Source organism: Miniopterus schreibersii (genome assembly GCF_964146895.1).
Source record: "Miniopterus schreibersii genome assembly, chromosome: 14".
NCBI lineage: Eukaryota > Metazoa > Chordata > Mammalia > Chiroptera > Miniopteridae > Miniopterus > Miniopterus schreibersii.
This window is the reverse complement of record NC_138114.1, coordinates 47,117,530-47,138,657: the sequence shown is the minus strand read 5'-3', so window position 1 is coordinate 47,138,657 and position 21,128 is coordinate 47,117,530. Positions and strand designations below refer to the sequence as shown.

Genomic DNA, 21,128 nt, shown 5'->3' with positions numbered 1-21,128 from the left:
ACAGGCCTCAGATACATCTACACGTGCCCTTGGGAAAGGGGCCCAGCCATCCCCATTGAATAGCCAGCCCGCTAATTAGCAATCACCCGACGACAACCTTGAGAAGGCTCATGGATGTTGCCCACTGAAATGCAAGGCGGTGGACGGAGTTCCCCCAGGTGTGAACCTCACACGGGCTGGTCTGTTAGGAAGAGCGAGTGTGTGTGAGGCTAGACCCAAGCTCGTTGTTGTCTGGGGCCTTGGGAGGCGCCGGGAGCTCTGCGGCTCGTGGAGAGAGGTCTGGGATTTGCAGAAAGTGTGCAGAAGCCGTGCCGCCGGAGGGCTGTGCGAGGAAGGGCGCTGAGATCCTTTCCATTTGGGGTGGGCCGCGGCATGAGTCGAAGGTGTTTGCGGGAGCGTCACCTGGGAGGATTTCTTCACCTCTGAACTTAAAGCTCATTTTGTCTTTTCTCTTCTGTTGGCACTTAATCCCATGTCTAGATAAGAAAATGTGCATCGTACACCACTGACTTGGCTGTCTCCAGCTGGCAGGAGTGTGGCAGGCAGAAGCCGGCCAGAGCTGCGTATGGAAATGAGGCCAGAGCCCATGCAGATGGCAGACTTGAAAAGGCGCCCCCACCGGGCCAGCTGATGGCTCCGAGGGCCGCACTCTACCAGAGCCGATTATCAACCGCATTACCTCACTCGCCTCCCAGTCGTCCCCTTACAGTCTTTATCTCTCTGGCTTTTGAAAAATCGACTTTTGCACAATGGCTGTTTTATATTTCCCATTAAAATGGAACTATCTTTTTATTTCCTTTTTGAATCTGCCAACTCTGGTTCCTTGCCAGAGTTTCACCTCATTTATCACAGTGTCAAGTCAAGACTCCCTTTGCCTGCTCATTATTTCTCCCGAACTGCTTTTCCCCACTCTGAAAATGCTCCCAGAGGACGCCACCTTTCCAGGCATGAGGATCTGGGTTGAAGATAAGGCCATTGTCTTCCTGGAGCAAATAAAGTTTCTTTCCATCGAGTCTGATAAAGCAGAGAAAGAGAGCAAGTGAGGGGAAAAAAAAATGTTTTTCTGAGTTTGACATAGAAGATTTCACACTGACATTTGGGAGAGACAATGGGGTCTGGTAATGAGGTGTTGCATCATTTCTTTCTTTCTTTTTTCTTCAGAAAGTGTGTTTTTGTTTTCCTAGCAGGTGTTTATAGATAAGTGCCTCCAGATTGCTCCTGTCATTTCTCCCATCACTCCCACAGGCGGAGGGTCAGACTGGCTAATGTGGGCCAGGCCGTTAAGAACCAACCCCTTGAAGATATTTGGAGATGAGCGTTTTACATGGATGGAACGGAACGACTTCTCCAGGTGACAGGGGATGGATGAAGTGTCTGTTGGAGGATTTCGACTTGGATCCAGCCCCATGAACAAGGTCTGAGCATCTCTCGGGGAAGCTAACGAAGGAATAAAACATGTAGGCTTTGAATCAAGCTCCTGCTAGACTCCAGGGCCAGGGCCCTTGGTAAAGGTGGACAGAAGCAGCAGAGCCTCGGTGGACCCAGGTCACCAGAAGCCATCTAGCTGGGGGGCTGCGCAAGGAAGGGCGCTAAGATCCTTTTCACGGAGGGGGACTGTGGCAAGTGTCGTAAGCGCTTTATGGGAGCATCACCGGGGAGGGTTTCTTTACCTCAGAACTTAAAGTTTATTTTGCCTTTTCTATTCTGTTGGCACTTAATCCCATTGTCTAGATAAAAGAATGTGCATCGTACACCTACAACGGGCCAAGCATTATGCCAGGTGCAGGACGGCCTGGGTGCAGTGAGAGTAATACAAATAAGAGTGGGTGTGGCCTCCATTAAAGGGGCCTCTTGTCTGGGTTGGGTGGGAGAAGAAAGCCAGCCAAGGAAGGGGGTGAAAGGCTAGTGAAGGGGCAGGAAGCTAAATGTGGCCAAGCCCAGGCCCGGGAGCCTCAAGTTCCACATTGGCCCTCTGGTGTGGTCTGAGCCCATCCGATGGAAAGGATGGCCCTGACTCCCACACCTCCCTGTAGCCACACCTTTTACCATGTGACTTTGAGGCTCCTCCCACCAAAAGATAAAGCCGATGACCCCAGCCGTTGGGTCTGGGCTGCCCTTGGGACTTGTTTTGGCCAATAGCATGAGGTAAAAGTGTGCCTGGGCTCCAGGAAGCCTAATGCACCTTCTCTCTCTCCCTCCCTTTCTCCCCCCCTCCCCCTCTCCTTCTGTAACCCCTGAGACTGCCACATGAACAAGGGTGGCCTGTTCTACAGGAGGATGAGAGAACACAAGGGGTAACAGCAGGTCCAGTGGTCCCAGCCAAGGCCTCAGGTGTATGAGAAAGCCCAGCCGATCCACCAGCTCAGCCTGGTCCAGATCAAAAGGACTGCATGGCTAAACTCAGCCTACATTGCCAACCTAAAGAATTAAGATCTAAATGCGTTGTTGATGGTTTAAACCACTAAGTTTGGGTGTGGGGGTATGTATTATGCAGTAATTACAATCAGACACACAGGGCTTGATTGATATTTGTTTGCTAATGGGAATAGAATTTTAGATACTAGAACATCCCTCAGTGGCCCAGATGGCTGCTGAGTTTCAGATTTTGCAGCCAGATCTCAGATGGCACTTCTCTCCTGTGGTTAGTATTTATCTTGTTCTATCTGATTTGTTTCCTCCAACTAGATAGTTGGTTTCTTAAGAGTAGTGCCCCACAGTGCCCAGCACAGAGCCTATGTGCAGTTAATGTGTGTGTTTGAGAAATTGATCTTTCCCTCTGGGACCAAGCCCTTCCTTCTCTTGGCCCCAGCAGGCACCCAGCTCTGCCAGCAAAGATGGTGTCTGCTTGGAGCGGATTCAACAGGGAATTTAGAAGAGAAACTATGTGAGATTTTGGGTCAGGTATTTGGTGAGAAAGATGCCTGTTGAGCTCTGTAGGAGTCTAGAAATGTGTCCAACTACTTTCCTGGGTAGAGAGGGATTGCAGGCTAACACAAAATTAGGTTTCATTGATAGATTGTAGAAAAACACTCCAGGTTCAAATGAAGATCACCTGAGACTTTCTCTAGGCTATAGAAAAGGGGAGAACTTTTGGGAAAAAAGGGAGCAGCTGTCAGGAGCATAGTACATTAGGTATAGAAAGAAATCCTGTGGATTTGTCTATTTATCAGAGTCTGTTTCTAGAATTTATCAAGAAGAACAGTGAGAGAGTAGCCTGAGTTAACCCGAATCATCCTAACAAGAGGTGATTACATATGAAGTATTTTCTATGTATCAGACACTATCCTAAATAAATGTGTTGCACACAGTCTTACTTAACCTCAAGATAACTCTGTGGCATAAATATTATTATTCTTATTTTACAGAAAAGTAAAACCCAAGGCAGAAGGAGGTGGCATCTGAAACCAAGTCTACGTAACTCAAAGTCTGGGGTGCTTTTTTATAAGCCCTGGAGCCTCCTGTGGGTTTCTGTTTCATGAAACTCCATGCGTTTAGCTTCCAGTGAGTAACAGGCACTGGAAAATCTTCTTTCGCGCAGGCTCCTGGTCCCCCGGCCCGGATTACGATGGTCCAGACCCAGGGTCTCTCGGAAAAACTCCAGAGCTCCTGTGACGGAGGCTTTGCAGCTGCTCTGGTTAAAGAGCTTGCCAGATGTGTGGAACGGAATAAAAATCCCTGGAATGCCGTCCCTGTTGGTATCATCCATCACCGTGGCACAGACGGTCCCTCCGAGGGCCTCCCCCAAACCCCAGCCCTGTCGGCCCGCATTTGACGCTTCCAATCGGGCTGACAGGGCGAGCCCAGCGGAGACCCTCCCTGGCAGGCGGCGGGACAGCTGATGGATGGGCTCAGCCCGGGTCGCTGGGCAGAGCCAGCCGGCTTTGAAGAGGCATTTCCGCAGGCCTGTTGGCTGTCGCGTCACCTGCTTTGGGGAGGTGGGCAGAGTCTGTGCTGTTGGATGGCCACCTCCTCTGCCACCCATGGGGGGCTGTGGCTTGGGCACCTTCTGCTCCATCCAGATCCTTGGTGTGCACTGTCTCCAGCAAGACCGACTAAAGAAACAGCTTGCCTGTGCACACGAGCATGGCGTTTCCTTGGCCACATTGTTGTCGAAAGCCTGCTGGGCTCTGACAAATTTCATCAAAGCCCAGTGCCCATGTGAAATTAAATCAGACAGGAACAGGACTGTTTTTAAAACCTAACCTGATCTTTGCAGAAAGACCCGGCCCCTACATCTCACCTTGCTCCACTGCCAGAGGCTGACAGGACACCTCGAGATGGACTCAGAAGCCCAGTGTCTCTCCCTCTATTCACCAAACCATCAGAAGCTATTGGCAGTTTTTATAGAGCCCAGAATCTCAGGATGCTAAGTCCAACACTCCTTACTCCTGGCTAAGTTGTTTTTTTAGCCTGTGTTTAAATGCCACCAGTGATGGGGAGCTCACTACCTCTCAAGAGCCCAACAGCCCATTCAGATTTTTGGACAGCTCTGATGATTAGGAAGTTCTTCCTGTTTGCAGGTCAAATCTTACCCTATAGTCTCCAGTCTGTTTAATCAAAGCTTTGTGGACACAGAATGAGTTTACTCCCTGTTTTGTGATCTCTGTTCCATAGGGTCTCCGGTCACAGTTGTCCATGCTGTACACTGCACAATTCCAGGGTATCATAAACTCAGGGTCATTGTAATGTCTTCTACAACTTCTGGCAGATGACAGGCAAAGGCGCCTCTTAATTTCCACAATGTCCACCTCATGGACGAGGGGTGGGGCTGCTTTTCAAATTCTTTTAAAATCCCTGAATGTTTTAAGCTCCTGTTTTTTTCCCTGGGTGACCCTACAGTTCTGTCGTTCTGTCTCTCTGACCCCCAGACAAAGCAGCCCCCTCGATGGTGCCTGAGCAGTCAGTGCTGGAGGCCAGGGGTGGGGCAGCTTGTGGCTTGGAACCCTTCCTGGAGTCCACGTGTGGATGCTGGTGTGGCCAGCCAGGGAGCCCTCCGAAATGGGATTCTCCAAGGAGCTGAATTATATGTCATTGGATTGGACATTTTCCTTTGCTTAAAGACACAGATCCTCTCAAAAATCCACACACCAGGCTCACACATATTTCTGCCCAATTCCACAAACATTTCCTGAGCACCCAGGCAGGACAAAGGCCTTGAGCTGGCGCAAGTCTGCCCATCTCAGGCTTTGCTGCAGAAGAAGATAGACTGTCAAGCTGAATTTGGTCCAAGAATCACCATCTTTGCTCCAAATAGGCTCAAAGTTTGGTGTGACTGCCGTCTCCACGTGCTGTCACCTGGCTCTTGTCCTTTGTAGGTGGCCAGCCCAGGTCACTACCAGTGGGATTCCTGGCCTCTGCCCCGACGGGGTAGTGAGTGGACTTTTCTTTCTGGGATCTCAGAGCAGCAGAGGGAGGTTCAGACCCAGAGCTGGAAACCAAGAGTGGGTGGCATGGCGTGAAGGAGCAGCCCTGCTCAGCCCAGGCGCGCCGAGGCCACCAGGCATAGCGGATGGGAAAGGGAGAAGGCAGGAGGTGGGGGGGAAGGAAGGGCAGGGCACGCTGGGGAGTGGACGCATTGAGTCTTGAGGAGACAGACGGGTGGGGGGGCTGGTGGGAGCCTTTGCTGGGGGTGGGTCATCTGGGGGCTCCCTGCCAGCACTGACACCCTCCTCTCAGCATAGAGGTGCTGGCTTCCCACCTAAGGGGGTGAACCGAGTGGGGGCGGCACAGGGCTGGCCCGCCTGGAGCCAGTCATTGCTCAATGACACCCTCACTTTTTCTTGTACCTGTTACCTCATCTCGGTCACTAATGGGCTGGGTGTCCTGGGGCAAGTCGCTTCCCCTCTTTGGGCCTCAGTGTCCTCCTCTGTAAAATGAAGGGGTTTAACTGCATCAGCAATTTTTCCCTTGGGGTCCTGAGACTGGGTGTCAAGGATGTCCGCGGGCAACTCGAAATCATGTAAAGCGTTGTATGTGCACGGCCATGCCACCGCCTGGGAAGGCATTTTTCTGGGAAAACTCTCCAAGGAGTCTGTGACGCTTCTGGGTTATTTGAACTCACATGTGTTGGCCCCCTTTCCTCCATCCCAGAACCAGCCTGTGGTTGGTGGGGAGTCCAGGGCGATTGGCACACTCACCTGGGTCCAGGTCCGGGAATAAGGACAGCAGGGAGAACTGAAAAACAAAACGACACAGAGCAGAGCAAGGCTGAGTCACCGAGCTGGCGGACATGTCCTCCAGAAAGGCAAGGAGTGTCTGTTTCGTCTCTCACGTATCTACTGATACCCAGCACAATGCTTGGCGCTTGGCATGTGGCATTCCTCAAAAATTTGTGCTGAGTAAGTAATGATACCAACAGTTCCTCTTAGAATGCAGTACTTACCAGAAAAAGAGAGTCTGACTTATTTAGTAGCTGGGATATTTTCTTTCACTTAAATCAAGGGTCCATAAACAAAGGCCCTTGGGCCAAACCCAGCGGTTGTGGCTTTATAAATAAAGTTTTATTGGAACATGGCCACGCCCATTTACTTGCATAGTGTTTGTAGCTGCAATGGCAGGGTACTGTGACAGAGACAGTATAGCAGCAAATATTTCCTATCTGGTACTTTACAGACAACGTTTTCTGACTCCTGACTTAGAAAACGTGGGCTCTATTGCCTGACACATTGCCCTTTGGGTCCTGGTGGCCAGAAAGCTTCCAGAAAGCACCTTCCTGGTCCCCACATCCATGTAGGCAGCTCAGTATGCTTGCTTCCTGTGTGCTCAGCAGGAATCCTAACTTGTTTTATAGTTCTGTTTTACTGTAGGCTTTCTTACCCATTTTGGGAACTAGGTAGATGCTAAATTAGGAAAGAAAGGTAAAAAGAAAGAATGCATCCCGACATGACGTACTGAGGTGTGACATCAACAAGCACCCTTGACAACAATGCCTCTCCAGCATCTACTCACGAGGGACATGCAGACCTGGGTGGTGGGCTTGCTACAGAGCAGCTCGCCTGGACCCTGCAAAAATGCCAACGTCGCATGACACAAAATGATGGGATGACTGCTCTTTAGTAAATGACACTAAAGAGACACAACAACTAAATGCAGCCTTTGATCTTTGGCTGCATCCTAGAGTTTTAAAAATAGCTATAAAGGATGTTACTGGAACAATTGGGAAGGTTGAATATAGGCTTATATGAGATAGTATTATTGTCTGAATGTTGAATTTCTCGAGGGTGATAACGGTATTGCGGTTCTGTAGGAAAACGTTCCTATTCTTAGGAGATGCGTGCTGAAGTATTGAGGGTGCTGCCTGCAATTTAGCTGCAAATGACAGCAAACCAACCAACCAACCAACCAAATATATATATATTTATGAGAGAGCAAAAAAGAAAGCAATGTGGCAAAACGTTCTTTGTGGCATCCACCTGGGCGACGGATATTCATTGTATTAGGTCTTTCCACTTTTCTGTAGGTTTACCTGGACTGTGTCTGTTTGGTAACCTCGCAGTCCCCTAGTCCCTTTACTGCAGGAAATGAGAACAAGGGGTGGGGGTTTTGATTGGCAGGGGCTGCAAGTTGATAGTGGGCGGCTTGGCGGAGAAAGGGCAGGTTCAGGCTTTGAGGGTGGTCCTGGGCCTGGGGTGCTTGAACGGGAGCATCTGAAGTGGACACCTCTGGGCTTGAGTGTCAGGGCAGCACCAAAAAGGGGCCAAAGAGGACGCCAAGGACAGATGTAGGTTGCCCCTCCTTTACTCTTGCTCTTGTCACAGCCAGTCAGCTCTGCCTTGGTCCGGGTCCTTGGCTCTGCCTCATTTCCCTCCATCAGGCTTGCCTGCCCCTCTCTCCCTGTCAGCCCTGCGGAGACAGAGGCATCCCCCTGAATCTCCTATTTGAGCTGAATAGTGTGGGCAATGCCTGGCCGCCGTCAGCCCTGAGATGTGGGCAGGGCAGGAGGGAGGACTTCAGGGAGCGTTTATCCTCAGGCACAGCATGGAAAAGGCCCTCCAAGACCTGGGCCTGGGCCTGGCAGAGCTGTGCATCTTCGCTCTAAGCTGGACCGGGTGGGCCTGGCAGGTGCCGTGTTGCCCATAGCCAGCAGGTGGCAGATGTGCCCTTCCCAGCAGCTGGAACTGGACTTGAGCTGAAGGGAAACCAAACAAAAAGAAAGCCCAGCTGGGCCTTCCCGGACTGGTGGGGGGGGGGGGGCTTCAGATCCCATGGCTCTCGGGGAGCCTAAAGCAGCTGCCGCCCAGCTGTGCAGCCTGGGCTGCTTGTCAGCAGGCCCCAGGGATCCAAAGCAGGCGCACTCATTTTGTGAATCGCGGGGTCCACCGCAGAAAGAGGCTCTGGTGAAATGTGGAAACTGGCAGTGTGAACACCAGGCTGGACATCGCGGGGACCCTATGAGAAAGGCCAGGTCAACAGCCAGTTATTCGTGCCCTGGATCTGGATCCTGAAACTGACCTGGGTGATGGTGGGGGCGGCTGGGGGTATGAACAGACGCAGTATTTGCCTTCTTTCATCGCATTATCCTGTTAGGTTTTCCCACACAGAGACAAGGAAATAAATGATAGAAGCCGTACCCCTGGGACTGGGAACCCCGACGAAGAAGAGCGATGCAAAGGAGGGGGAAGGAGGAGACAGCTGTGATCTCAGTTCACATTCATCAGGAGCTGACAGTGTGCCAAGGGCTGCGCTGGATGTTTTACATGGATTCTGTCTCACCGACTGCACACGATACCTGATCACTGAGGCACTACAATTACGTCCATTTTAGAGGTCAGAAAACAGCTTTGCAGATACCGAGTTGGTCAAAATAACACAGCTAGTAAATGCGGGAGCCAAGATAGAATGTAGCCAGTTTTACACCAGAGCCCTTACTCTTTAGTGAGTTTTTATTTTTTTATTTTTTATTTTTGGGGGGCGGAGAGAAACATCGATGTGAGAGGGTAACATCAATTGGCTGCCTCCTACACACCCCCTCCTGGGGATTGAGCCCACAACCCAGCCATGTGCTCTGACCAGGAACTGAACCAGCAACCTTTTGGTTGATGCCCAACCAACTGAGCCACACTGGCCAGGGCCAGAACCCTCACTCTAAGTCTCCATTGCTGTGAGGGACGAGGGAACCATGGTGTGCCTATGTCGTAATGAAAGGATGGAGAAGGAAACAGAAAGCTCCTTAACCCTAAGAGAGGCAGGACATTGAGCTAGGTTAAGAGATGGGGCCCCTAGTCTTAGAAAGCTGTCCAGATGAACTCAGGCCTGGCAGGACACACCGAAGACCATTAGTGCCAATGAAAGCTGGGGAGTCCCGGCCAATCCACATCTCGACAAGCATCTCCACCCAGATCCAAAGGCAGACAAGCCCTTCCTAGTCTCAACAGGGCTGAAATAGCATGTGGTAACAACTGCCACAGCTCCTCCTAGAGTCCTGAAATCAGCTGTTTCTCACACAAGGAAAGGTCCTTGTACACAGAAAGGTAGAAGCTTTGCAAAAGATTCAGAGAGAATCCCTTTAGATCCAACTACTGGTGCACTTGGGCTTTCTTAATGGATCCATGGCTCAGGACTCAAACTTCCCCCAGTTAGGAGCAGGCCCTTGGCGATGCTAACCTCCCCCTGGTCACCAGAGAGCCTGTGTCAAGGTCTGGAGTCTTGTGGGCTAAGGGTGGTTAGTGGGGAAGGCAGGGAGGGGCAGAGAGAGAAGGGTCCCATGCTTCTGAGTCTTACTGATTTATAGTGTAATCTCCTTAGACTCGAAGGGCATTGAGGTCTAATCTCTGTTGTCTCATCTTTAATCTAGTGATTATTTCTTTTTCTTTTTTTTTCTAGTGATTATTTCAACTCAGGTTCTTCCTCTGCCTTCCAGAATTCTAAACCTTCTGGAGAACAGAACAAAAGAGCAGAAGCTAAAAGTCTGAGTTGATGATTTCCAGGAATTAGCTGATAGAAAGTGTTCTCAGAGGATTGGGAAGCAATGGAAGGGACAGATGGGGCTAGTCCTGTCCTTGGGGGCCAGAAGCTTGGCTTAGGATGAAACAAAAGTAAAAGTCTTTCACCTGGTAAGTAAAAGATTGGAACTCTAATCCCAACCATCCCTTCCTTCTCAGATGTTCTTTCTCTCAGATGAAATGGTGGTAGACCAGATGTCGTTGGCCACCAGGAAAGGGTTGCGTTACTCCTCAGGGCAGCTGGGTGGGAGAGGACTCTGCGCCGTGGCTAAGTGAGGCTGCAGCTGCTGGGCTGGAAGGCAGGCCAAGGACAAGAGTGCACAGCTCAGTGGGGCCAGACATGAGTGGACTGGGGTAGGACAGGGGCTTGAGACCAGGTCTCCTTGATCTGAGGCCAAGCACTTGTGTCTGGCTCAGAGCTGGGCAGATGCCCTGCTCTAAAGCTCAAAGTTGAAGAGCCCACTCAGACCCCTGCCCAGTTAACTGAGAGCCAGAGCTTCATGAGGGAAGCAGAGATGGAGCAGAGAGAAGAGTTCCATGAGAGACCGGGGGAATTTCCATTTTGCTCTGGAGAGCTTGATAAAAATTAAGGTCCCTGGGCTCTACCTGCAGAGGTGGGGCTTCCGAGGGTCTGGAGTGGACCCAGGACATGCATTTTCAACCAGCCCCCGGGTGACTCTACCCTCTGCCACTCTTAGGCATGAAGCAACTGGCCAAGGAGACTCCTGGGCCTCTCTTTGTTCTTGTGCTAGTTGTTGCCTCAGTTTACCCACTTGTAAAACAAAAAATTCCCTTACCTAGCCTGATGTTTTATTCAAGGGGATTTGGCTGAGGGGAAGCATAGCATTTACAAAGGATTACTCTTCAGGTAAGCAACTGGTAACAAGTGCTGGTACAAATGTGTCATCCCAGGGACTTGGGACAAATAGACTGGGGGTGGAAGGTGTTGAAGGTTAGGGAGTGAAACTATCTCATTTTTGGATATGATCATGAAACTGGAAGCCTTTTGAGAAGACAAATGAACAAACAAAACAGAAGAGTGAATGAGTCTGGGGCTTACCACATGGGCACGAGCCCCCACATTAACCTCTTTGGCAGACATCCCAGGGGCTCAGGAAAGTACCTGTCCACTGATGGGAGCCAAGTCCACCCCTGAAGCTGTCCTCAGGTCTGTGTTTCCCATGGTGTGGGACGTGAACCATTGGTGGCACCCAAGCTGATTTGTGTGGCTCCTGGCCAGGGTGTGACATAACATCACAACATAAGTGAGAAAGCCATTTCCTTTTCAATTTTACTTTCAACCCCTCCAATCTCATCACAAAGAGACTCTGTGATGCTGGTAAATTTCTATTGTCTACCTCTCTCGCTAATCTCCCCTTCTACCAAGGAGAAAGCAGGCTTCAGGCTCTGAGTTTGAGATGAAAACTGTAGCCAGTTAGAATTCAATGACATCCTTTTGTTTTCTTTGATTTTTCCATTTATAGTTGTGACAGTTTCCTTTAAAAAAAAAAAAAAAAGCATCTATTTAGCTAAGAGAAAAGGTGAGTCCGTTTAACAAAAGTATTAAGAGACTAGTTTGGGCTTTGACAAAATTTCAAAAGATGGATTCTTTCACGATTAAAGTTTTGAAAGCACTGGAACTTATTGGTTAGCCACCTGGCAAGGCTGGATCTGTTTGGTGTTGAGAAGAAAAGCTTCAGGACCTGTTGAAGGAGCCTCTAGGTGGGATTAATTTGATCTCCTGCCTGAAGCTGGAGTCTCAGGCCCTTGTCCCTCTGACACCTTTGATACCACCTGAAGGGGCTCATTCGTTTTTGGGTAGTGCCTGGCATGGCAACCTCTACCACGCTGGTTACGAGCATGGAACGTGGTGCCAGGCAGACCTGGGTTTGAATCCCAGCTTGGAGACTGCCCAGGGCTGCCGTGTTGGGCAGATTATTTAACTTCCCCAGAGCTCAGTTTCATTCTGTACGACGAGGATGGCAGTGGTCGCTGCCTCACGGGCCTGCTGGGAAGCTTTAATGGCCCAATAAGCACACAGCACACAATATCTGATCAATGCTTGCCGTTACGATAATGATTATGACTATTGGCCATGCTGTCAGCGAGCTTGACATTTTTAAATTTTTATTTATTTACTTTTGCAAATTGTGGGGCCATTGAGAAGAGCTCACTCAGCACAAACTCTGCCTGAAACTTACTTGTCGGGTCACAGTCCCGTCACACTAACCCCCCCCACCCCACCCTCACGCCACTTTTTTTTTTTTTTAACCTGGGATCTTTGCCAAGTCCTAAGCCGGGAAACCTTGTTATATTAATTATGAAGAAAAAGCATGTTTTATTTAAAATCCCGGCTGCCGAATATGCTGCCACGCTGTTTTCCTGTGACAGCAGAACGGCTCTTGCATTTAGCGAACCCTAATGAATTGAAAATATAACCATATCTGTGCCTAGATACACATGTGGTTTCCTGCAATCTGATTTTCCCAAATGCCAGGGTACACTGCCAAAGCTAACGAGCGGGGATCGTGCTTAGGATCGGTTAAAAAAAAATCTACGAGAAGGTGCCGTGAGATTCAGTCCCTCTCTTTTCCGTAAGACCGTGGGTTACAGCTGGAGGGAGGATGTCCCCTAAACCTGCAAGAGACTGACAGTCTAGAGCATCGAGGACTGGAAAAGGGTGGCTCGCCTCTGCCCATCCGAGGCCTTCTTTGTCCTGGGGCACGAAGATTTGGATGCTTGAATTAAACAGAGGCTGAACCCCGTTACTTGACCACCCAAAATGGACCCCAGCACTTCAACACCCACCGTGATTCTGAACAGCAACCAGACAAGGTCGCTCTCTGTCTCCGTCTGTCTCTCTCTTCCTCTCTGTCTCTGTCCCTGCCTCTCTCAAGTAGAAACAGTCAGATAATGTGCATCGGTCAAGCAGAAGGGGTGTCAACAGTAGAGGATGGTGGGGCTGAGGGACCCGGGAGGCTGACCTTTCTAAGAAAGGGACAGCAGCTTCTCTCGCTGCCACTCAAGAATATGAACTCTGCGTGACTAGGATGTGTGATTTTCAAGAAGGCTAGAGATTTACCTTTTTACGTGAAATGTTCCCATTTTCAAGTGCTGCCAATCAATTGAAAGGAAATCAAAATACTCCTCAGACTGACCTTCCACCCTCCAAATGAAACTCGAGCTGTGAGCAGAATGTACCCAAGCTGCCAATTTGTGACCTCTGGGCCATGCAAACATTTTTTGCAGCTCTGTATCTAGGGGGATTCTCAAGATCTAGAGTTCTTGGGTTCCAACTCTAGGGTTTAAAAAGCCCAGAAATGGGAGCAAACATGCATTTTAATTATAAGACCCACTGAAAGGGAGAGGATGAACCATTGTCGTCGCTTCTGTCTGGGGATGGATCGAGATAAGCAGGGCAGGACAAACAAGGCTTGTGCTCTGGCTTTTAACCCTGGAAAGAGGTCAAATTCTGTCCTGAGTCCATGGCACCCCGAATCACCCTAAGAATCACAGCAAGGAAAGGTTGCTAAGCCCTGGAGACAGTGCATGGCCCTCACACAGTCAAGCGAGCCTCTGTAATATGCCAGGAGTGAGATGTACCCAGGTACCAACCCTGGCTGGGAAGCTAGTCCACCATGTCTGGACTTGATAACCAGGATAACAGTACAAAGTACAAGGCGGTGCTGGGGACATGTGTTCAAAACTGACAGGTAAGGAGAACCAATCTAGACCAGACCAGGAAGGCCCTGTGAATGGATCCCTGCGTCCACTGCAGTGATATTTGCCCTGTACCTCTTGGGATAAAAATCCAAGTTAAAGATGAGCCAGAGATGCCATCATAAGATTTGCTGCATGATCTGAGATCAAGGGAGGGTATCCAGATATGTTTCCAACAGGTAACAATCGCAGACCCTGTAGCTGCTTTTGTTAAAATTTTCAGAGGCACGTGGAGTCCCTGACACTCCACCAACCAAATAGTCCCCTGGTCTAAGAGCTCCCTGTCCCTACAGGAAGGACCATGACCCTGAGGCTCTGTGGACTGAAGACATCTCATCTGTAGCTGGGGTCCAGGCAAGAGATCTTGTCCAGACAGACAGACAGACAGACAGACACCAGTCGTCGTTCAGAACTAGACAGATGGACACTAGCTGTCATCTAGAATTCAGATCAGTCACTTCCCAGCTGTAGGACTTGAGGCTGAGTCACTCAGCTCCTTCTCTGTAAAGCAGGAGCAATAATAATACCTACTTCTTAGGGTCCTTTCAGAGACAAACTGAACCACGGAAATCATGCGTAGCCTGGCACACAGGATTTCGCATGAAATGGTAACAGCGGGTTAGTATTTTTAGCTACGTGGGGCAGGAGAGGCTACCCAGCCCATCTGCTAAGTGGCTCCTTTCCCCCATGGTGCCTTGAACTCTCCAAAGCATCTGAGCAACTTGGCCACGTTCCCCTGGATGTCCCTGCGCTGGCTGGTGAAACGCAGGCCGCCTTTCCGACCACCTGTCTGGCACACATCTGGGGTAAGAGACTTTCCAAAGCCCAGAGTCCTCTCCTTGGGATTGACTAAGCTCATTGCCTGAAGGCTATCTCTCATATTTTCTCTTTTATCCATTATTGACTTATAATTTCATCGCTAACCCTAAAAATTCACTGGGGCTTACAAAAAAACACAAAGGAGTTTTGGGGACCATAATCTTTCTGCGAACTTCAAACAGACTGCATCAACTCGCCTCCTTGCCTGCAAACTTTAGGATCTAATTCTTCCTGACTGGTACTTTCTCGGAACCCCCTGCAGGCCTCTGATAATTCCCACCGCTTTTCTCTAGACCTGTGATATTTCTGCTGGGTTTCGGCCCCAGACATCCCCCAAGTGATCAGAGGACATAGGGGGCTTGATAACAAATTGTCACAGCAGCCACACCACACGCGCAGGAGCCGGCATTGGAAAAGAAAACTTTTTTAGAAATGAGCCACTTGGCAGCTTAAGACAGGGCTAAGGGAAGCTTCTGAGTACCGTTTGCGGAAAGGGGACTGTTTGTTTTGAAAGCACGCTAATCAGGAAACCTGGAATTTAATCTGTTTCCTGCAGAGAAACGCCCTACGAAGTAAAATGCAAAGGTATTTAATGAGATAAAGAGGTTATGGTGGTTATTTCAATTTTCCTCCGCTGACCATTCTCTGCGCCTCCCCACCCCCGAAAAGGGGAACATCTTCTGATTGTTATAGGTGACTTGTGTCCATTCCAGCTAACACTCTTGGACCACAACGGCGCACAGCAGGAGCCAGCATCTCCACAGCTCATCTGCTCCCAAATGCCTCACGTTCCCCACGCGAGACTCCGATGCCCCTTCCCTGCTCACCACGACCTCCCTCGGGCCCTGCTCACCTCTCCACCCACTGCGGTCACAGTCACGGGGTACGGGGCAAAGAAATATCTGCCCCAGAGCTTCTCTCCAGATCTAGGCCACCTAAGTAAACCTGTTGCCAGGACCACTGGCAGCCAGCAGGATTCTCCTCTAGGGTCAAAGAGGACTCTGGTGTCGTCCCAAATGGCTGGGAAACTGGGTGTGTGTGAGCATGTGCAGAGAGAGAGTTTGCAGCTTTCCTCGGCTCCTCAAAGGGTCCTGAGATCCGTGCCAGATCACAACCACGGCCTTAGCAAAATTTCTTACCCCTGTCCCTCTCTTTGGAAGGCGTCCATGGAGGCTGTTTTAAGAGGCCTCAAGTCGGTTGCATGGTTTTATGGAATTGGTCGCTCAGCAGCAACCATCCCAGGCCTGCCTCAGCTCTGGTCACCGGGACGTATTCGACCTGACAACATTAGCCTTCCACAGCTAAAGTTTCTCATCGCTCCTGGCCCAGCTGGTTTGGTCTTCCTACTACCCTCGGAGTCTCTCAGCGATAGGTATTTGAGAAGAACACTCACCCCGAAGACTGACTTTCCCGCCAGAGCCAGAAGCAGCAGGACCTGGAGATCAGACACTCTGACAGACATCTTTGCAGCTTCAGGCCTCCTGTTTTGCTCTAAATACAATTTCTTTCAGTGCCTTGGGGGGGAAAATGTCAGTCTCCAAGGATTCAGGAACAAATGAGGAGGGTGCAAATTATTAACTAGGCATCAAATACTGTTTAATGTTTAATGTTTTGCAAACCAACTATCTTGATTAAACAAATGGTAACTTTGGGGCTGGGCTGAGTCACAGGGTGGTTTCTTTTCTGGGAGAAAGTCTCCAAAGAAAGTGTCGGAGATAAAGAGCCCCCTGGCTCCCAGCTGCACCTTGGTGGGGGGCTGCCCAGTGTTCAGTGCGGAAGCCCTATGGTTAATAGCATCCCAGCTGCAGGATGAAAGCCCCAGATCAGGTGAGGTTTCTGCCACAGGCCTCTGACATTGAGGATTTGCACAGAATGTTAATAGGGTTCTGATTCATCAAATCTCAAACAGAATTAAGGCATGGATGAGCTGCTAATAACATCACGCTTTATATTCATGAAAGATAAATTAAAGGATGCAAAACTGCTATTGACAAACATTGATTCCGGGCCCTTTGAAGCATTGCCCGCGGTTGCTTGTTGGCTTCAAAAGTTTTCTTTTAAATTTCATTACATAAGGTTTTTACTTTTTAATTACTTTTTTCATTGGAGTCTTTCTTTGATCAAGAGGGGGAAAAATAACCCATGATGCTCATGTTTGGGGCCAATTGTTTCCTATGTTCTTTATTTAGCTACAGTGGTTGTAGGAAGGGCTATATAAAGCAACCTATTAAGCATGGGTTCTCATGGACACAATTGATCTCTTTAATAAGCACCTGATTGCCCACAGTAATCTATGCAAGGGCTCCAGAAATCCTCCTACCTGAGTCCTAAACCCAGGTTCTGAAACCCTGCTGCCAACTGAGCCAGGTGCTTACCTGGGCCTCCTGCTCGCCCATCTGCAGTCACTATTTGGCATATACACTGGGACGCTCAGGGGCTGCTTCCACCTTTGGGAGCCAGGTTGCTAGCCAGGGAGGGCCCATGAGAACCCCTCCAGGAGAAAGCCAAAGTCAATGCCCCAGCCACCAGATGGCCCTGGAAGGACTAACCAAGTCCTGACATTTTACTTCCAAAATGACCCTCCATTTGTCTTCTTTTCTCCACTTATTTTGTCTCCCCCCCTATTTTAGGCAGCCATCCACTCACCCCTGGTCAACATCCACCTGACCCCTAGGGCACATGCACATGCAAGTCCCTTTTTCTGGAAAGTACTTCTCTGACCTCCTCCTATCCTTACCCTGATCCTTACTCCAACCGTAACTCTGTTCTAACCCTCACCACTCTAGCAAGTTCATTTAGCGAACTCACCTAGTTAATGCATCTTTCACATCTCGGCCCAAACATTACTTCCTCAGACGGCCTGCATGTTTTTCCTTCATAGCACTTACCAAGGTCATAATTGCATACTTGTACTGCTGTTTCATTAATACTGTTCCCCCACGGCCCCCACTAGACTGAACGCTCGTGAGGGCAGGGGTTTTGTTTTGCTCACCAACTGCATCCCTGGCATGGAGGCCGGCACTGGCCTGCACGCGGAGCTCCCGGTGTTCACGTTCCCTGGAGCCCTGCAGCAGGAGCACAGACGGGAAAGGGAGGCCCGCGCAGTTCAGGCAGGTCCCTTCGCTGATCCCCTCACGTGACTTACGCATCTCTTTCCCCTCCACGGCCCTGGGTGCACTGGTGACCTTCTGACTCTGTGCACGGGGTCCCAGAAAAGGGGCCAGAGCTTTTCTTCCTGTGTGAAGAGGAAGTGACCAGGGGGAGCTGGCTGCTCCTCTTTTTCATCTGGATTAATTTCCCTGACACGTAATCTTCCCTTTATTACAAGCAAAAAGGGAACCGTTTTTGCATTTTGTGTAATAACCACAGGTCTCCCACACATTGTCTCTTATTTCCCTAAAGGTTTGTTATCGCTGCAATGAATACATTTCTGCACAGAGCCAAAGGAGAGGATCTCTAAAAGATACTTAATCCCTTCCATTTAGGACAAAGGGGCTCGTTTATCATGTAAAATGTCTTTATCTGGGGAGCTGGACCAAGCCTATCTGCGATTTCTGATTTTTAAAGTAAAACACAGAGCTTTTCCCTTCATCCTGGTGGGGGTTCCAGATAGCATCACATTGGTCTATTCTCCCAGTTCTGGGTGACACTTTCTCACGTGTTGGGTTACATGTCTCTGGAGAGAGACCCTGCCCTGCCTCAGTGGCCTCGGGACTCTGGACCTCCAGTGACTGATCCCTCCACCCCAAGAAAAGGCCTCCCCACAGTGCTCAAGCCCGAGCCCCGTGCTCTGCAGTTCTGGGTGAGGGAGTGATTTATTCAGCATCACAGCTTGGGCCTCAGCCCACCTGTTACATGTTTACTGCTTTTCCTCGGGTAGTAACAGCCTCCTTCCTTCTAGGCCTTCAGTAGGGGAGGCAGCCGAGAAGAGGGCCCTAAAACAGCAGCTTGGACTCAAACAGACCCGGAGGGAGCCCCAGCTCTGCCACATCCCCGCTCTGTGACTTTGGGCCGGTCATTGACTCTCTCTGGGCCTCAGTTTCCTCACCTGCAAAATGTTCCCACTTCACGGCGTTGCTGAGAGCAAGTGAGCACATGAAGGTAAGGCGCTGGGGGCAGCGGCTGCAGAGGGCATACTTTGCAAACACGTGGGCCTTGACATCAGTCAAGTCTGTTTATGGGATGGCACTTACTGAGCGCCCAGACCCTCAGAGATGAGGGGGCCGTGCTCAGTGAGGCTAATCTCCAGCCCAGGGAAGGAATGACCACCTTCTTGGTGGGGAACGCTTGTGTCATTTGTTCTTTCTAGGACAAGGGTCAGCAAACTTTTTCTGAAAGGGCTAGATAATGAAAATTTTAGTTTTTTCTCCGGCCATCCAGTTTCTGTTGTGACCACTCAGTCCTGCCGTGGGAACACAAAAGCAGCCACAGGGAACACTCATGCCGACGGGCGATTGTCCATACTGTACAATAGGCGCATAGGGGCAGTGTGGCATAGTGGCTGTGTTCCAATAAAATTGTGTTCTTAAAAAGGTCATAGTTTGAGCACCACTGCTTAAGCAGAAAGTGACGCAGGTGCAGCCAAAGCCTTGGAAAAGGGTGGAGACACATTGGAAATCTTGGGAGAGGACCCTGGCCTGGTGTGACCCTGGACTGGTTTGTCCAGAAATTATTCTGCCCATGAGCCTCAGGGGCTGGGCCCGTGTACTGGGATCATCCCGTCTTTGGATATGGGCTATCCCCGTGGATAGGAGCCTGAGCCAGGCAAGTCTGGGGAAGGGTTAATTTTCAGAGGGGAACTCAGCTGAGAGCCCTCAGCAGCCAGCACCCAGCAGCTGAGAGGAAGAGGGCTCATCTGTGAGGAGGGGATGTGGTGGGTCCCCCCAGCATCCACTACAACTGTGAACCAGAAATTTACTTTGCATCCCTTGGTTCAGATGCCCAGTTTGGGAAACCTAAGTGGCTCAGGCCGGTTTTCAATGAGTTATCCCGGTCTATCCTTGGTCCCATCAGAGGTGGCTGGAGTGACAGACTAACTTGGCCAGGTGGATCCAGGTCCGTGGGGCAGATGGTGACAGATGTTTAGTTGGGGGGATCAATAGCAAGGAGAAAACCAGCATGCCATTATGGAAACCGTGAACTCCACATAGCCATCAGCTGAGCGACAGATGTAAAGCGGAGTTCCCTGTCGGCCGAAGGAAAAAAACCAACCCTGGTTATTTGGCTTGATTTCCATCACACTCAAGGCAGTTTTACAGGAAAAACAAAGGTGTGGGGTTTTTTTTGACCTATGGTCAACTCCAGGTCAATTTTGATTTAAAAAAAAAACCTTATGTTGTGATCCGGTGAGTCCAGGTTGGCGTCGGGTCTATAGGACAGGGAACCCCACTGACACACTGACGATCCAAATCCCGTGTGGCCAGAAGAAGGGTACCCATCGATCAGGCCGAGCCGCAGGTCTGGACGAGTCTAGGGGGCAGAGTCTCGTCGTTTTTCTCGGAAGTTGGTGATAGCAGGTGCCCAAGAAGCGCCAGCCGGAGGGTGGGAGGAGTAAACAGCCTTTTCCACTCCACCCCATCTGAGAAAATAGCACCAGCATACGTATGGCTCCAAGTTGGAAACCTGGAAACCACCGTGGGTCACTCCCTTTCCTCTCCCTCCCCAGCCCAAATCCTCAGCACGTGTTTGCAGCATGTGCTGCATCTCAGGTCCTCCCAGCACCTTCCACCTCGGCTGCCCCCACCCAGCCGAAGCCCACACCATCTCCGGCCCACGCTCCTGCAACAGCCCCTCGCTGCTCCTCCTGTTTTCCCGCCTGCCTCCTAGTACATCATTCTACACCATCCAGTAGCATTTATCAAATACAAACCTAATCAGATTGGGCCACACCCTGCTTAACACTCTTTGATATTTTCCTTTTGCACTTAGAATAAAATCCCAAATTCCAATCGTGACCCCATTGATTTGGCCTCTGCTGGCTTCTTCAACGTTGCTGTGGGCCCTTCTCGGGAATGCAGCATTTTAAGTAAGACCAGGGACCTGGTCCGTCGTGCTCATGGCCGTATCCCAGCTCAGGGCCTGGTATGGATGTCAGGCCTATCTGTTGGATGGTCAGGTGGATGGACAGATGGATGAAGGGACAGTGAGCAACGACGTTTGATCAGATGACAAAAGTCTCTCTCTTGGCAAGGGCTCACAGCCAAGCCATGAGCTCCAAATTCAGAGGTGCTTCCCTCTTACCAAAATGAACCCCGGTCTTTGGTCATTGGTGGTTCTGGCTCCTGTGAGCGATGGGGTTTGGAAAGATGTAAGAATGAAGTACAACTGTGTAACCTCTAAATGACGCCCAGCCCAGTGTGAATTAAACACCTCAGGATCTTCACACAATAATTGATCTGCCCATTTGTACTTCTTTCCTTTCTTTAATCTTTCAGTGGGGCTTCCATCTTCCCTCTCGCATTTTAAACTTCCTCTGTTCAGTTGTTGTCTGTGTCAGAGAGTGTATTTTCCCTCCCTGATCTCTCCCATCCCATCAATCAGTTCTACAGAAACACAAGGCCGCCCCCTTGGATCTCCAGCCGCACAAAGAACTATCACCTGGGCTGTGTGATGTTTCCTGTTCTAAGTGCATCTTTGATTTATTAAACA

General features: G+C 50.0%; 1 protein-coding gene and 1 long non-coding RNA gene across 2 annotated transcripts in view; one reads left to right on the top strand and one right to left on the bottom strand.

The window, feature by feature from the left end:
* Positions 1-16,016, bottom strand: part of HABP2 (hyaluronan binding protein 2) — a 28,978-nt gene extending 12,962 nt beyond the window's left edge. Inside the window, exons 1-2 of the mRNA XM_081157986.1 lie at positions 15,874-16,016; positions 6,138-6,174 (exon numbers count right to left, since the gene is read on the bottom strand). Coding sequence (XP_081014112.1) covers positions 6,138-6,174; positions 15,874-15,942 — 106 coding nt within the window. The 5' untranslated portion in view covers positions 15,943-16,016. The remainder of the gene's footprint in view (positions 1-6,137; positions 6,175-15,873) is intronic.
* Positions 16,017-16,164: 148 nt separating this feature from the next.
* LOC308567350 overlaps positions 16,165-21,128 on the top strand; it is a 43,495-nt gene continuing 38,531 nt past the window's right edge. The window contains exons 1-2 of the long non-coding RNA XR_014000294.1: positions 16,165-16,307; positions 18,382-18,581. This is a non-coding gene — a long non-coding RNA (uncharacterized lncRNA). The remainder of the gene's footprint in view (positions 16,308-18,381; positions 18,582-21,128) is intronic.